Source organism: Hippoglossus hippoglossus, chromosome 16 (genome assembly GCF_009819705.1).
Source record: "Hippoglossus hippoglossus isolate fHipHip1 chromosome 16, fHipHip1.pri, whole genome shotgun sequence".
Lineage (NCBI taxonomy): Eukaryota > Metazoa > Chordata > Actinopteri > Pleuronectiformes > Pleuronectidae > Hippoglossus > Hippoglossus hippoglossus.
In genome coordinates, this window is record NC_047166.1 from 3,321,884 (window position 1) to 3,337,649 (window position 15,766).

Genomic DNA, 15,766 nt, shown 5'->3' on the forward strand with positions numbered 1-15,766 from the left:
GCTTCAAAATAAAAAACGCAAACTCTCCACTAAGCGGTTTAAAGCAAGAAAGGGATTTTTCGTCGGTTGCAGATTATGTTGTTAGCTGCAATTATATTAGTTATTAAGTTACTATAATACTATAATACTACTACTACTACTACCACTACTACTACTACAACTACTACTACTCATAATAATAATAATAATAGAAGTTGATTTATGAAGCACATTTGAAACAACCAGAGTTGACCCACTGCTGAACAATATAAAAAAAAAAGATTAGGAAAAGTACAAGAATTAAAATAAAATAAAATGAATTGCTACATGAAAACAACTCAAAGGATCAAGACAAGTGCATCAATAAAATAAAAATGAATAGCTGTATCAGTGCAACGTTTGAAGCTGGTGATTTGAAGCAGGAGCTTTACTTGTAATGAAGTATTTTTACTGAGGGACCTGGTTCTGGATACTTCCACCTCCACATCTGGATTCTATACAGATGTTTTAAGTTTATCCTCTTTAGGAAATTCTGTTCTATACTCGTCTAAAGGGCCAGAGCTTCAGTTTTGTTCTCAGGTTGACAAACAAAACGTCCCATTGTCCACACTGGTACTTCAGAAACTCCTTTATAATCTCCCGTGGTCCTAATGCATGGGACTTAAACTAATTATAACATACATGAAGTCCTGTGAGTCACTGGATAATCGCCCCAGACGAGCATCGATCCACATCATCCCCTCCAGCTGTGCGTAAAGGCGCAAAATGAGCGTTGAAGGGTCCTTGTGGCGCACTGAGGTACCGTCAGAGAAGACGCGCTCTTCTTCTTCTTCTTCTCTCTTTCTCGGTACTTAAGAACCGAGCAGAGACGTGGAAACTACCTGCACATGTATTTGATCTTACTCGGACTAAAGGGAACGAAAAGGCGTTGGATATTTCCATGCAGAGTCATTTTACGCACGGTTTGTGGTGATGGAGATACTGAAACTTGTTGTGATTGTTCTGCTGCTGCTCACAAATGTTTTCTGTCAAGATGTGGACAACTGGAGAGGAGCCAGAGAAGAGGTGAGACTCCCACGTCTGTACATTTATTAGAATTCACAACCGATTTCAGGATGTTTGGTAAAGACACAATAAACTATAACCATTGTCTTTTCTGTTCAAAGCCTCTTGGACAGATGATTTATTTTACTCCTTCACATGAATACAACAATATTCGTAATATTCAGTTTCTGTTTTTCATCCTTTGTCTCTTTGAAGAACAAATGGCCAAACTCTGAAGTCATTGAAGATGTGTTTGTGAGACTGATCAGAAAACCAGGACCACGTCAGTATCTGGGACACATGGGGAAGAAAGACTCTGGTAGGAATATTTAATTCCATATAAATAAATAAACTGTTCAGGTTAAACGAGACAGATCATTGATTTATTTCCTTCATCTAAAACAGGGAAAACACAGCCAGCACGTAAACGTAAGTAGTCAATTAATAAATCATTTTGCTTTATTTTAGATTTTTCTTTAGCAGTTTTGACAGAAGTTGCTTGTTTTTCATTCCTAGGACACAAATTTCAAACCTTCGTGGGTCTGATGGGGAAACGGAGCTTTGAGGATGAAGGTAATGATTTTATTCAACTGCCACAGAAAAACAAAACAAGTGTCATGTCAGTGGAAATCTGCCTGGTAACAGCTGACCTCACCCCTGCAGGCTTCATGGGAGCTGCACAGAGGAGCGAGGATTACTGAGGAGAAAACATCTGTGTCTCTACTTCGATTCATCTCAGATCAACAAGAAGAAGTTTGTGTTTTCAGTTTGTTGTTGTTTCATGAAAATGTCTCATTGAACAGTTTGACACTGGGGGACACCAGCGACATCTAGTGGCAGAATAATGTCAACACTGGAAGTTAAACAACAGTGATACTTTAATGGTGCATAATTATTATGATGTAAAAATCACTTTATAATAAAACCGTCTCACTCCTCGTTATCATCACAGGTTTATTAAGTGACTTTGTACAATACAAATGAAAAATAAAATTAAAAATACAGAGATGGAGTACATAGCCAAAGCAAATCGCGGTGTCGACTCTTCATTTCCCACTTTTCATTTTTCCGCAGAGTGACTGAAATATTGTTTTTTTCCTCTTTCCAACACGTCCAGGATGTTATTTGTAAAAGTGTGTATGAATTTGTGTGTTACTGTTTTCATCCAGAGCGGCGGACGCTGCTGTTAAAAGTCTCTGAGATTTTTGTTTTTTCTAAACATACAAAAGAAGTTATGACTTCAGCTGGCTCGGTGTATATATAAAAATAAACTAAAGTGAAGTATAACACTTATGACATTATAAATGGTGGTTCCAAGGCTAGTGGAGACAGCGAAACACAGGATAAAGAAAGCGTTACATGTCAAAAAAAAAAGAAGGAGAATAAGCTTTAGCCATTAAAAAAAAAAAAAATCTATAAAAAAAAAGGCCCAAGGTGCATTTTTTCCTCGTTTTTCTCAAATTCATGATTTTCAGTTGACACTATTTCATGATCTCACAGGAGAGACGGTTCACCAGGTACACTCAAAAAGAAAAAGAAGGATTAATTAATGCCTTGTCCTCTTGGTTTAATACACGGTCGACGATCAGGTTAATATTCACTGAATGTTACTGTCACTTTTTTCCTGTAAACAAATAGAATTCACCAGAACTTGATTGTACAACAGTCAGACGCAACTCGGGTCTCTTCTCCATCTTATCTCCATAAAACTACACGTCAGTCGTTTCAAAGCAACCTTGGGGGGTGGGGGGGTAAGAAGAGCAGCAGGTGGGGGGGGGACAGTATTCAGTTATAACAACAACAATAATAACATCAATAATAATAATAATAATAAAAATAATGTGGGTTTGGCCTTTCTAACGTGGGGTTATTTTAATTGGCTGTTAAGGTACACACATTCTTCAATGATGATGATGATGATGAGTCCCGAGGCAGCGAGGGGGGAGGGGCTTCTGTGATGGCGATTCTGACTGTACGTGTAGACCTGTCTCCACCGCCCACCCCCCCACATACCTACAAATACTCCCAGTGACCCCCTCTAGTGGGTGGGAGCAGGAGCACAGCTGTGCTGGCAGACAGAGCGGAAAGGAAGAGGATGAAGAGGAGGATGAGGAGGATGAGGAGGATGAGGGTAATGTCAGCACCACACACTGGTGTCCTGACCGGCAACGTTGGCAAACAAAAACAACTCGAGTTGGGGTGGTCCTGCCGACTTTAAAAGATCTTGCCTTTCTTTTTGTTCTTCTCCAGAGTCCTGAGAGAGAAGGAGATATAACCAGTAAGATGTTAATTAACATTTCAGCTCTGTTAGATCTATAAGTAACAAATAAATACATCACTTTATAGGTCATGTCTGTTATGGATGATAGATAAACACCCGCACAGTTCTGAATGATGCAGTTATATCCTGTATATATAAGTAAATATCATCTATAGCAGGGACTCCTTTGATTTTAGGTTGTGTATCGGGCCTGTTTTTTTTTTTTTTACCTGCCACTCTTACAGATTACATGTTGTTATATTCAAATCAAGAATCTTGAACACTAATGGCTTGATGCTCAGAACTGTTTTAGGCACTTTAGATTCTTATCCATCACATAATAACTTCAGGGAGGCATCTGATCAGCCCCAAATTCCTTCTGCGACAGGACAACAAGCCCGAACACAAGCTGGAGTCAAAAAGAACAAGGAGTCTAGCAACAGATGGTGTGAACCCTGCAGAGCCCTGATCTCAACGTGAATCTGGCATCACATGAGGAGACTGAAGACACAGAGACTAAATCCACAGAAGAACTGAGGCCAAGTACCTCGAAGGGAAACTATTATCTGAAGTTTGCATGAAGTTAATTTGTAAATAAGGATAATTCACTGCATTTCCTTTAACGAATCCTCACTTTAGTTTTGGTGCCTGGAGCTTTTGATCTACACAAACCCTACAAAGCCACAGTGTGTTTATTTGTGCATGAGACAGGAGTGCATGCAGACACCTGACCATGGAAAGTGTGACAGTGAGTTGTACCTGGAGGCCTCGAGTTTCTGCTGCTCCAGGCGCTGATGGGCCTCCCAGTTTGCTCTCTCCTCCTCGAACACACGTCTCTTCTCCTCCAGCTCTTTGTGCTGCGCCTCCAGGTTCCTCTTCATCTGTTCATGGCGTCTCTGAAGCTGCAGAGACACAGGCAGGTCGGGGGAATCAGTTAAAAAACAGAGTTCGCAGACTGCAAAACGTGAAGTACACAGCTTATACCCTCAAAATGTATCCTGCACACAGAGAAACAGACATGTTTAAGTCTGTATGTGCGTTGACATGCAAACAGCCCTTATCGGAGATCTGCTTTGAGGAGGAACTAACAAGCAGAACATCCTTTTACACAGATCAACAACTGTCACACAATCAACCACTGAAACACGCGAGCACATGACGGAGGAAGATGTTCAGATAGAGGAGTAACTTCACCTCTGCTTCAGAGTCTTTGAGCTTCTGCACTTTTTCTTTGACTTTCATCTCAAACACTTGCTCCATCTCCATCTCCATCTTCTTCATCTTAGAGACGTGCTCTCGCCTCTCCTCCTCCATCTGGGCCAGAGGACTCCTGCGCAGGAAAAGACGGGAGCACAAACACACGCTTATTGATTAACTGTGAAATATAAAAGCCTCGGTTGCATTTCTTTGTCCCGAGGGACAGATTCTTAGGATTCATTGCCGTATAATGTATTATAATAGCTTATACATTGACCAATACATAAGTATATGAAGTTTTTTTTCGACCCATTATTGGTTTCAGCCCCAAAATGATATTGGTCGGGCTCTAGTTGAATTTCACAGTAACTCCTCTTGAAGGCGTTTGCGTACTTTACAGAGTAAGAAGAAACCAGCAGGAGAAAAGCTGCTCTGGCTTCTAACAGTGGAACACAGCTGCCGGGCTCATACACCTGACAATGTGCCAACTGGATCCCAACTCGTTTGGACTGGTCGACTAAACTGCTACAACCTTTTCCTATGGAAGTAAATCAGTCTCAGTCTAAAGCCTTTGAATTAAATTTCTAAATCTGATGACTGATTTACTTCCATACTTTCCTCTCTACACAGCAGCCAAAAAGAAACAAGGAACTGCCTTTAAAATCTGTGCAGTAGCAGCATTTCTACAGCTTTGTTAAAAATATCTAACAGTGTTGAGACATATAACATTACCCCCCAAATCCCCAAAGGAAAACAAACTGTTGGAGCACAGGAGGGAAAAGAGAGGAGAAGGTTTTAGGATCCGACGAGGCTGTGAAAGGAGCAGGAAACCAAACCATATCTGGAAACCAGCGGAGGAACCAGAGGGCTAATGGAGGGGACCTGGGAACACTGGTTGGTTAGTTTGGGTGATGGGTTAAATGTTAGTGAAGCTCAACAGGACAGTTTGTTGCAGTGCGAGTGTCCAGAGACCCGTCATGAAACATGTGCAGAGGTTACCTGTGATCATTAAGAGCAGTGACAACACGAGCAATGTTTTAAAACTATCATTCATCCGATCGTGATCTGAAGCTGAACCTTTGTGTTATAATAAATCAATCCGAGAAAATACAAGTGTACAGTAAGAAATAAGGCTACAAACCTGTGACTAGCACCAGTGTGTAGCTAAGATAATGTGGATTCAGTAGTGAATCAACTGTTTATATGTCATCTTCAATATGTATTTGAACTACGACCAAATGAAAATTATAGATTTGGTGTGGAATACTGGGCCTTGGCGCAGGTACGGGCTCAACTTAGCTTTATTCTAGTTTCCTATAACTTCAGATCCTCTACATTTTGCAGTTATTCAACATCACCTCAGGCTGCAAATCATTTAAATGACTCAAGATGCACTGCAGCAGCAGCAGCAGCACAACCAGCATGCAAACTTTGTCTTAAACTGCAGGTTTTGTGTAATTACAACATTGTTGTCCTGCATGTCACAAACACAGGTAACCTCCCTAAACACCTCATGTCCAGGTCTCTGTTATTAGTCCAAACAGCAGCAGGTGGAGGCAGCAAGACGTACACCAGTGGAAAGAAATATTAAAGCATCCCCTTCATAACCGTCAAACTAGATTTATACGATTCATAGATGTGGCGATTCACAGTTTTTCCCCCCCCTCAATGTTCCTGGAAACATCTAGTGACAGAGGGAAGACGAGGAGGGAAGCTGCTGAACCAAGTTAACAGGGAAGAGAGAAAACACCCGAATGCAGTGAACGAGGGAGGAGAGAAGAAGAGGACGACAGAGAAATGAAGATCTTCAAGGGTCGGGCAAAAAAAGTGAAAAAATGACCACTTACATTCCGTCAACTGTGTCAACTCTAAAAAACAAAAACACATACAACCAAACACACGCACACACACACACACACACAAAAACACACACAGACACACACGGCATGCAATGATGAGGTCATGCACTAAAATAAAACTGCCGTCTATTAGTCGTGTGTCTGTGACTCAAACTGCTTTTTCACTGCAAGTGGAAAAAACTGAAAAAAACTGAAAGTGTGGAAAAATAACAATGTGGGCTTTGTGAGCCGGGTGTGAAATATATTAGCAGAGTTTTTTTTTATTGTTCAGCTGTGAGTTAGCATCAGCAGCGTGAGGCCTCGATTCAGCGGTGGCATGGTTTTAGGCAAAGTAGAGCAGTTAAGTGATGAGTGAACTAAAACCACAGCTAGTTTGTCAAACATCACAAACAAAGGACAAATGGTTGAAGAATGAAATGACGGCCATGTTGCTTTCACAATTATATTTACCTCAGTTTAACGGATGCAAAAACATGGTCAACTTCAAGCCCATAGAATTTACGACACCAAAGTTGCGTCATGAAATGGAACTACACAAGTTGTTTTAACACATTTTCTCAACAGATCCTGCAACATCTACATCTGAATTAAGTCTCCTACATAAGGACCCTGTTCTATTATATACAATAATGCAGGTCTGTCAATAACTTATTTACTTTTCAGTAATTCAGATGTGAGCGTCTCTTTCCTGCCTCGCTGTCTCTAATGTGTTCTGTGCAGGACTTACTTGGTGCACAGTTGTCCTTTAGCCCTGTTGTTGTCCACTCCGTTGTAGGTGACGGCCGCCAGCTTCCTGCTGCGGTAGTTTTCATAGTGGACGTTGTTCGTCACGTCCTTCAGGTCCTGCATGTGTGTTCTGGCAACGGCAGAGAAAGAATTCTAAATATTCAAAATCCTCTGTGAGAAACGTTTAAACTGAAAACTCGGCTTCGTTCGTCACCACCTGGTGGATGACAGTGTTAAGTGTGAATGATACTGGCTGCGTCTCTGTGTATCTTCCAGTACCTGATGAGCATATCCCTGAGGATGGTGAAGTCGCAGTGGTCACCGTTTTCAACTAGAGGGGGAAATAAAACAAGTTAGTCAATTATCAAGTTAAAAACAAGAAACCCTGTTTGTACCTCAGATACAAAGAACATTCAAAATCAAGTATTTTGAATGTGGTATTATTACACTAAGAAAACACTCATACCTTCTGCAACCCCCCAGGGGTACTGTCTCCCTCTGACCCTCTTGCTGTTCACCTCGATGATCGTGTTGCTTCCTACTACAGCCAGCGGCAACTTGTCCTAGAAGTAAAACAAGAAGTGTGTGAGTCTGGGTTTTTAAACATTTACATTTAGATAATTTGATGTGTGGATTTGGGAGGAGACAAACCTTGATCTTCTTCACCAGTCTGTTCTCCTCTTCGTCGTCTGTCTCGGGGAACTCGTAGATCTTAATTTTGTGCTCTTGGATTTCCCGCATGATCTAGTTCAGAAGAGAAGATGTGTGAGCTGACGCAACACAAGTGTGACTAAGCAAGAAATATCAAATTATCTGAAGTAAAATCTTTGCAAAAGCTTCTGTATGTAAAGTTTTTCAGTGTATGAACTTGTACGTGCCCAAAAAACTCAAAATGGCACAAATCTGTGGCCACATCTTGTCCATACTTTTAAAGATGCATGTTTGGGTTTGTCTCATCTTAACATTAACATTTAACCACATTAACTCAGAAGCAACAAACTTAATATCTAGTTAAAAGATGTTATTGTATGTTTGTATTCTTTTCAAACATCTTTTTCCACAATTTAAAGAATGTAGGTCATCAAGTTGCAGCCCACATCACAGAGGACTTTGCTTCAAGATGCACAGAACTGTCATCATACCCATGTAGAAAAGTTAAATCCTCTGTGGTGGTTCTTTTTTTCTGCAGCAATGTGCAGCTGTGGAAACCACTGACCTGCTTTTTGAACTGTTGGCATTCCTCTGGGGTGAGGGTGTCTGCTTTAGCGATCAGTGGGATCACATTGACTTTCTCATGCAACCGCTTCATGAACTCAATGTCCAGGGGCTTCAGTCTGCAGAGAGATATCAGTCACAGAGTTATTGTATATTACATTCTTGGTGTCGATATTGTAAATGTACAAGACACAGAAATAAAGGGGAAGTATTTTGAGCTTTTGGATTTAAATTGCATCACTGTTGCAGCTCTTGCTGGTTGAATTGTGCCTCAAAATCGAAGTCAACTGTGAACTAATAAACTACGTGTAAATTACTCGGAAACGAGGCCTGACCAGACACAAACTCACCAGAAGAATGTGCTGTGGACGTCGCCACAAAGAGGAACCACAACGTTAACCTCTGTGCGATTCATCAACCATCAGTCACAGCTGAACATGTCCCTGATCCATCTCTTTATCCGGAAATCATCAAACCAAACTGTCCCACACAAACATGGCAACATTTTCACACAGGAAACAGAAGATTGGGCCAAAATGAAAATAGATTTGAGACCATGAGGAATGTGAAATCTCACCACAGAAAAAACAGACACTAGAATTACTTCCCCCATCAACCAGTGCAGGTTCAGTTCCACCAGGTGTTCCCGACATATCGCTTTACAATAATATGAGGTCACCAAGAGCTTAACCTTTGACCCCTGAATTCCATTACAAGAAGGCGACAGGCGGACATGAGTACAGTCATTTGGACTTTGAAATCCACACATCACAATATGGAAAGTGATATTCAATTCAGAGAGATAAGGAAATCCTCGGAAATGTTAAGTTGGTGGGAGGCAATGTTTAACACTCCTGCTTGAAAAATGAATCAAAATGATAAAGCAATTGATTCATTTTAAATTGATATTACTTTAGTTCCTCTTTCTGTGACTGCCTCCTTTCTAGTTAAAGTGTAAAGAGGCAAATTGTTGGTTTTTCACACAAATTAAACAAACGTATCCTCATTGCTGAGCTAAACCACAGTTTGTGGGAGGCCACATTTTATGACCGAACAGGGACGAGCGTGGGCGATAGTTTTATTAGTCACGTCCTCAAACCATTTAAAAAAAAAAAAAACAGTCAAGAGTTAAATATTCAGAGTGTCTCTGAGCAGCGGAGGTCATTGTGCTGCAGTGTGAGAGCAGTCAGCTGGTGTTATGAGGGGATGCTCTGTGTCTTTGTGGGAACATACGCTGCACATCCTCAAGGCTGAAGCTCTGCTTGTGTGCGTACAGAGGACAAGCTTGTACATACACAATGTCTCACAGAAGACGGACAGACATAAGATGAAGAAAAAACAAGGCTTGAGCACAGAGGCTTCTTCATTTCAGGTCACGGTCAACAGTTTTAGGGGCATGTGAGCACATGCTGCATTTCTGCGTATACACAAATGGGGCAGCTCAACACGGCAGAGACATAAACAACATGTCCCAGCCCTACAGGGGCAAACAGCCGGGTTTTAGACCTTTTAAGGTCACGAGTTGTGACTCGGAGCAACTTCTCACATTAACACAATTTCACACACTGAATAAGGAGTTAAAGCTTCATTCATGGCAGGAAGTAACTGCTTCAAGCCTCATTTTTCTATTTCACTGCTCCCACTCTTTCTGCTCTTTGACTGAATTGTGTATCGCAATATCCGATGGCTTCTGAATAATAAACATCCACATTCAAATTCCACACAGTCATTTGGCAATCAGCACGATCTGTTAGGCATTTTAACAGTAACTTCGTCTGGATCGCCCCCCCCCCGACTTACAAGCCTCAATATTTAACTGTAACTTTGCAAGAGAAGCTCAGTCGCACATTATCATTTACAGCAACGGTCCGAGTCAGCAGTTGTAGGTGATGGAGTTAGATAACCCATGAACTCCTGCATACCAAGTTATCTGATACCAAGTTATATCATGGTATAACTTGAAGTAGGGACAGTAACAGTGCATATCATGGGATGGAAATTTACACAGTTTACTGCCTCCTACTGGTGTAGCTACATCATTGATCCCTGAGGGCTCCACTGGTCAGCATGGTGCAGTCAAAATCCACATCATATGGCAAATTGACACCTGTGTACGTTCTACACCAACTTCATGCCGTTGAGCACTGAGCTGTTCCAGAAGCAGCTGAGGTTTGAGCACCTCGCTGGAAAGTTTAAGGAAGGAAGCGTGTCATGTTTCGTGTGGACCCCAGGAGGAGTGGGGGAATGGGGATCCTAATAATATCAAATCAAAAAAAGGAAGGAAGTGCTTTAGTGACTAACCGTTCCTGTATTTTTCAGACAGCGCAGGGATCTGAACCAGCAAACTTAGCTTGAAGTCAGTCTCTGACCTCTGGGGCACTGCGGACCTCTTATTTCCCTTCTTGGTCACCCTACTATTTTTACTCATTTCCTCCCACTGTTCACCCTTTCCCTTCCAACCTTTTCCTTTCTTCAGTCCCATCTAGACATTCCTGCCATCCACCTCCTTTGCATTGATCAAGCCAGTGACATTTAAGAGTTTGATTAACACTAGAATTGTGCTTACATACAACATACGGTACCTTGGATTAAAACATCCACTAAAATGATTGTCTTGTGAAGTTGTCCAGACTCACCCGTGTCCCGAGGGGGCGATAAAATACAGGCAGCAGTGGATTCGGCTGTCAGGCATCTGTCTTCTATTCACCCGTGATTCTGAGTTCAGGTAGTCTTCGAACTTGCTGTCTATGTGATCAATGATTGGCTGCCAGCTACATAGTACAAATGACAGCTTCCAGTAAGAAACAAATCTCCACAAAGACCCAGAAGGACATTTTGGTGATTACAAATGAAGGAATATGATCCAGGCTGCAGGCTGGTGAGATTCTTACCAGTTGCTGTTGTCGACAGCATCTCCGAACCCTGGGGTGTCAACTATTGTGAGCAGCAGCTGGACGCCGCCTTCCTTTATTAAAACTTTGGACTGCTCCACCTGACACAGGATGAGGAAGAAGAGTACATTGTGTTTACGTCTGTCTTTGAGAGAAAACCATTTAATTAAAAACACAGTTATGAGAGGTGGGGTCGAAATCATTAGTGCTGTCAGCTGATGGTATCATATATTTCACATAGAAAACACTTGAAGCTAGCAGCATGTAGCAACACGCCGTCCCACACTGTGCCATTAGCGAACTATGCTGGGAAACCAGAAAAGCACACAAGCATCTGGAGATAGCAATACTGCTAGTCAGGAGCCAGACAGATAAAGTACAGCACCTTAGGCAGTCCAGATTCAGAACAACCCTGCCTACTCAAAAAGGAGGAAGATTAAAAACATTTGTGACAGGAGCCGACAGTAAGTCTGACGTATTTAAGCCATGGGGGTAAACTGAGGAGTCACTGCATTCATCATAACACATTATGCTTCTTAATGCTGCCGTAGCTGTTAAACAAGCCAAGAATGCAATGTCACTGCAGCCATCTTAGTCGACTCGAAGGTCGTTTAATCTACGTGGGAACAACATACTTAAGAAAACAAACAGATAATTACTTTGGTATGTACGTCACATGCATCACATGTACTATGACACAGTAGAATGTGTAATTGTTATTTCTGTGGCCACATTTTCAATATTTACATGTCAAAATTGGACCTCTGCCAACCCTCTCTAAGTGTGGCGTTTTTCATATCTGACATTTGGTCTACATACTTTCTGTATCTAAAAAAAGAACCTTGTGTATTTGTTTTTGCTCCGGCTCCATGCGAACAATGCAGGTGTGTTTGATTGTTTTTTAGCACTGCATGAATATCTCTGTTCAAAGACGTTTATTTGCCAAGACAGAATGTACCTGTACAGTCTTTTTAATTCGATGTGAGGGTCCAGGATACTCTGCTGAATACAGGTCTGTTAGGAACAGAGAGTTGATCAACGTGGATTTCCCAAGTCCCGATTCACCTGAAACAGAGGAGCACGAGACGACAAATCAGGAAAATAAAAGTATTGCATTACTAGAATAACACTGAAAATCTGAGGTATTTAACAAAAAACCCACCCTTTGCATTACAGCTATACATAAATCAAAGCAGACATTTTTAAGAGAATCAAAGGGCATGTGCAGAGCCGGGGATGAGACTGACATTTGACCAGGACATTAATCCATTTGGGTAACAGTTAAAAGGCTAAAGAAACAACGTGGACAATTGGCCTTTGTGTGCCCTGTTTCCAAAGTTCCCAAAGAAAAGGATCATTAGTGGAAATGACCACTGGCACTGCCTGCCATGGCTGATGGCTCCAAGTCAATATTTAACAAGCCAACATTTACACCCCGGCTACAGTCAAAGGGTAAAGTGTGGAGCTTGCACTGCAACAAATTTTAAACATGGCCTGTAACTATCTGTAATGGGCACACGGTAAAACAAGGTGAGGACAGGGCAGTGAAAAGAGCTGCTCTGCATTGTGTGCAGTAAACATGTTGTTGGGTGGCGTGTGCATCATGAGGCAAGGACAGACGTGCCCGTCACTGGTGGTATTACTAGTCCCGTCGCTTCACTTCCTCCATCTTTCATCCTCTTTTCCTCTTCTCACACCACACTGGTGACGCATTGCGTTGCACGGCAGGGGACATGTGGCCACACAGCTAATCAGAGCCAAGAAAAACTGAATATTGTGTGTGTGTGTGTGTGTGTGTGTGTGTCTGTGTGTGTGTGTGTCTATGCAGGAGGGTGACACCATAAAAACAAAGGCAACCATTTATCTACTAAAAAGCCCACAGGACGTCCTCTACTTTTCCTGCCGCTCGATGCTCTGCCATCTTTTATGTTTTCTGCAAGCAAACACTTTGAAGCATTCCCAGGCTGCAGAGAAGCACTTGGTCACCACCCAGCAGGTTTTATTAAGAACACTTCAGAGGACGCGAACAAGCAAGATCCAAGTTCTTTGTTAAGAGCCAGTTCAAATGAAAGTAAAAAAGAAATGTAGTTTTGTAAGCAAGAAAACTGGCTGGTGTGAAACGCAACTGGAGATGCGCCCAACAGGAAATGGTTTTGACCCACAAAACATTTCCCTCCAAACAGAGACCAATCAGCCGGGGAGGATCTTGGCCGCGTGTCAACCACCACATCCAAGCATTTTAAAAGAATGTCTGCATTCTTGATTCGCAGAGTGCTGCTCTGGATAAATCCAACCCAAATGTTTTTGTTCTGTGAGGCAATGTCGAGAACATAACGTCAGGATGAATTCAAATAAGAGCACTGGTGAACTCTGACTAAGCAATAAATACTATAAAGCTGGGGGCATGTTCCTTGTGTATGAATGTGGCTGCACACCGGCAACCTCTCTCCCTCTCTCACAACAAGAAACCGCAACGGACGACTTCAAAACGCCACAGCACCGCAATGAACACAATGAAGTGATTCAATTAAAACAAAAGGGCAACCAGAGGAGCGGAGCAGCGTGTGTTCTTACCCACGACCATCAGGGTGAACTCGAAGCCCCTCTTGACAGACTTCCTGTACACTTGGTTGGGGAGGCTCGCGAAGCCAACATATCCCTCCAGATTCTTCTGCTGCTGCAAGACAGTAGATAAATAAACATCCAAACCAATAAGAAATTCAACTGTGTGGCCAACTTTGGCTGCAAAACTCAAAAGAGAAGTCTTCCTTGCCATTTTCCCACACTATTCCCAAGGTTTCAATGACAAATTTAATGATCTATTCAAACTGGAGATGTCCCAATTATATTAAATAAATAAATGAATGCATCGTGACATATTTTCAGCTGTAATGAGGCATAACACAATTAGCATAATGGCGGACTTTGATTGGATTATGCAGCGCTGGACACTGAACAAAAGTGTAAACAAAACTGCAAAGTATACGAATGATTTAAATACTTACAGCTGCTTTCTGTAGATCTTTGCGATGCAGTTCCAAGGTGCAGGAAGAGCGCATGATCGATTCCAGGGTCACAAAGCCACAGGAGAGAGAGAGAGAGAGAGAGAGAGAGAGAGAGAGAGAGAGAGAGAGAGAGAGAGAGAAAAACAACAAAAGAAACAGAGAATCAATCTCAGGCCATCTGATAAACACACCTCTCCAGAATCAGCTTTCCAAGATGCAAAGGCCCCCCGAGGCGAAATGACCCAAGATCTTCTCTACTGTAACAAACACAGACTTTAAAGCAGCTCCTTTAAAGTCAGTGGCACCGTAAAGTAAGGCGCCCCCCCCCCCATCATTCACTGCTGCAGGGGAGGATTTCTGCCTCCTCGGCTGCAGCATCTCCTGCCAACCAACAGCAGCCCACATGTCTTCAGTGTGACACTGTGAGCTGCTTGGCCCACAGGATGAGGAAGAGTTCAACCCTCAGCTGCATCCCAGTGAATCAATATCTGTGAAACTGCAAAAATAAAGTGAACTAGAACACAACTATCAGACTCTTTCTGTTTTTTGGACAGCAGCTGTCAGTTTCCTTTCAGGCCGTGTCTGCTAACGGAAGTGGTGGAATTTGCAGGAATGGGCTGCAGATGTTTTATTTTAAATCCTCATCATGGCCTCATAGCTAATGAAATTTAAAAAGTCAAAACTCTTAGGAGGTTCTAGATCGAGTATAATCCAGATTAAATGGCAGCCTCGTCCTCCTTAGGTGGAACCGTGACAGCTTCCTGGTTCTGACCTACATGTTCCAATAATTGCAGTTTAATCAAATTATCGATCCCACACTGGGGCAGCTGTCTGACACACACACACACAGACACACACACACATGCGATGGAGTGCTCGTTGAAACAAAGACTTTAAAGAGGATTTCACATGGATCTAAAGACAGTGATCTGTATAACGTGGGACTGTGAGACGTGATCAGGAGACACACACATGAACAAAAAGCTCACATCTCATTCCTCTCCCCCTTTTAGATTCAAACAAGTTAGCATTGACGAGCGGGTTTCGAACCCAACGTACGACGCCCGGTTAGCTACACACATCGTGGAGTGTGTGGCTCTAACGCGGTGTTCACGCGGAGTTTGGTCACTTAACACACGTTAAAACACACAAAATAAGAATCGAACGAACGAGGCGAAGGCAGGAAATGACACCGCCGAAGCTAGCGGCTAGCCAGCTAGCTAGCAGGCGACGCATCGGGAGTGGAGGCGCACGACTGGGCGTTGGTTGCTCGGACAACTGCACAAGCTCCAGCCGCGGCGGAGCCACTTAGCGCGAACAAGGAGCTAATCTACCGTCGACACCGGCCACCGGGGCGCCGGTAAACCGAGCCCGGGGTCCGGGGAGTAAGTGTGTCGGGGTCTCACCCATGACGCTGAACGCTCCCTGCCGCCTCGAGTACCGATCACCCACAAGCCGACATTCCCCCCCCCCTCTCTTTCTCTCGCTCTCTCTCTCCTCCTCGTCGTCGTCGCTGATTCTGGGTTAAGCTTTACGCAGCGTGCGGAGCGCAACGTCCGCGGCGCACAACGAGGCTACGGCGGAAAACTG

General features: G+C 42.8%; 2 protein-coding genes and 1 long non-coding RNA gene across 6 annotated transcripts; 1 reads left to right on the top strand and 2 right to left on the bottom strand.

Moving 5' to 3' along the window:
- Positions 1-644: 644 nt before the first annotated feature.
- LOC117777496 (protachykinin) lies at positions 645-2,857 on the top strand. 2 transcript variants are annotated; one of them, XM_034612307.1, is made up of 5 exons: positions 649-1,044; positions 1,240-1,342; positions 1,429-1,452; positions 1,540-1,596; positions 1,687-2,857. In XM_034612307.1, exons 1-5 carry the CDS (start codon positions 952-954, stop codon positions 1,722-1,724), a joined length of 315 nt encoding a protein of 104 aa, XP_034468198.1. In that variant the 5' UTR covers positions 649-951; the 3' UTR covers positions 1,725-2,857. The 2 variants fall into 2 exon arrangements, with proteins under 2 accessions (XP_034468199.1, XP_034468198.1); XM_034612308.1 differs by lacking the exon at positions 1,429-1,452 and having other exon boundaries at positions 645-1,044.
- sept7b (septin 7b) lies at positions 1,958-15,729 on the bottom strand. 3 transcript variants are annotated; one of them, XM_034612303.1, is made up of 15 exons: positions 15,583-15,729; positions 14,177-14,193; positions 13,746-13,848; positions 12,130-12,236; positions 11,172-11,272; positions 10,917-11,051; positions 8,282-8,399; positions 7,717-7,809; positions 7,532-7,628; positions 7,345-7,396; positions 7,067-7,195; positions 6,328-6,348; positions 4,478-4,613; positions 4,043-4,185; positions 1,958-3,277 (listed from the first exon to the last, which is right to left on the bottom strand). In XM_034612303.1, exons 1-15 carry the CDS (start codon positions 15,584-15,586, stop codon positions 3,238-3,240), a joined length of 1,296 nt encoding a protein of 431 aa, XP_034468194.1. In that variant the 5' UTR covers positions 15,587-15,729; the 3' UTR covers positions 1,958-3,237. The 3 variants fall into 3 exon arrangements, with proteins under 3 accessions (XP_034468194.1, XP_034468195.1, XP_034468196.1); XM_034612304.1 differs by having other exon boundaries at positions 13,746-13,845; positions 15,583-15,702; XM_034612305.1 differs by lacking the exon at positions 6,328-6,348 and having other exon boundaries at positions 1,961-3,277.
- On the bottom strand, positions 4,890-6,321 carry LOC117777498. Its single transcript, XR_004616617.1, has 2 exons — positions 5,839-6,321; positions 4,890-5,752 (listed from the first exon to the last, which is right to left on the bottom strand). It is a non-coding gene; the product is annotated as an uncharacterized LOC117777498 (long non-coding RNA).
- Positions 15,730-15,766: the final 37 nt, after the last annotated feature.

What these genes read in the sequence shown, in the direction of transcription:
- LOC117777496 (XM_034612307.1), top strand. Translation starts at nt 952, where the DNA reads ATGGAGATACTGAAACTTGTTGTGATTGTTCTGCTGCTGCTCACAAAT. An exon ending in GGAGAGGAGCCAGAGAAGAG is followed by an intron (nt 1,045 to 1,239) that starts GTGAGACTCCCA and finishes GTCTCTTTGAAG; the next exon opens with AACAAATGGCCAAACTCTGA. An exon ending in ACGGAGCTTTGAGGATGAAG is followed by an intron (nt 1,597 to 1,686) that starts GTAATGATTTTA and finishes TCACCCCTGCAG; the next exon opens with GCTTCATGGGAGCTGCACAG.
- sept7b (XM_034612303.1), bottom strand. An exon ending in GCTGTCGACAACAGCAACTG is followed by an intron (nt 11,052 to 11,171) that starts GTAAGAATCTCA and finishes TGTACTATGTAG; the next exon opens with CTGGCAGCCAATCATTGATC. An exon ending in TCAAAGACTCTGAAGCAGAG is followed by an intron (nt 4,186 to 4,477) that starts GTGAAGTTACTC and finishes GTGTCTCTGCAG; the next exon opens with CTTCAGAGACGCCATGAACA.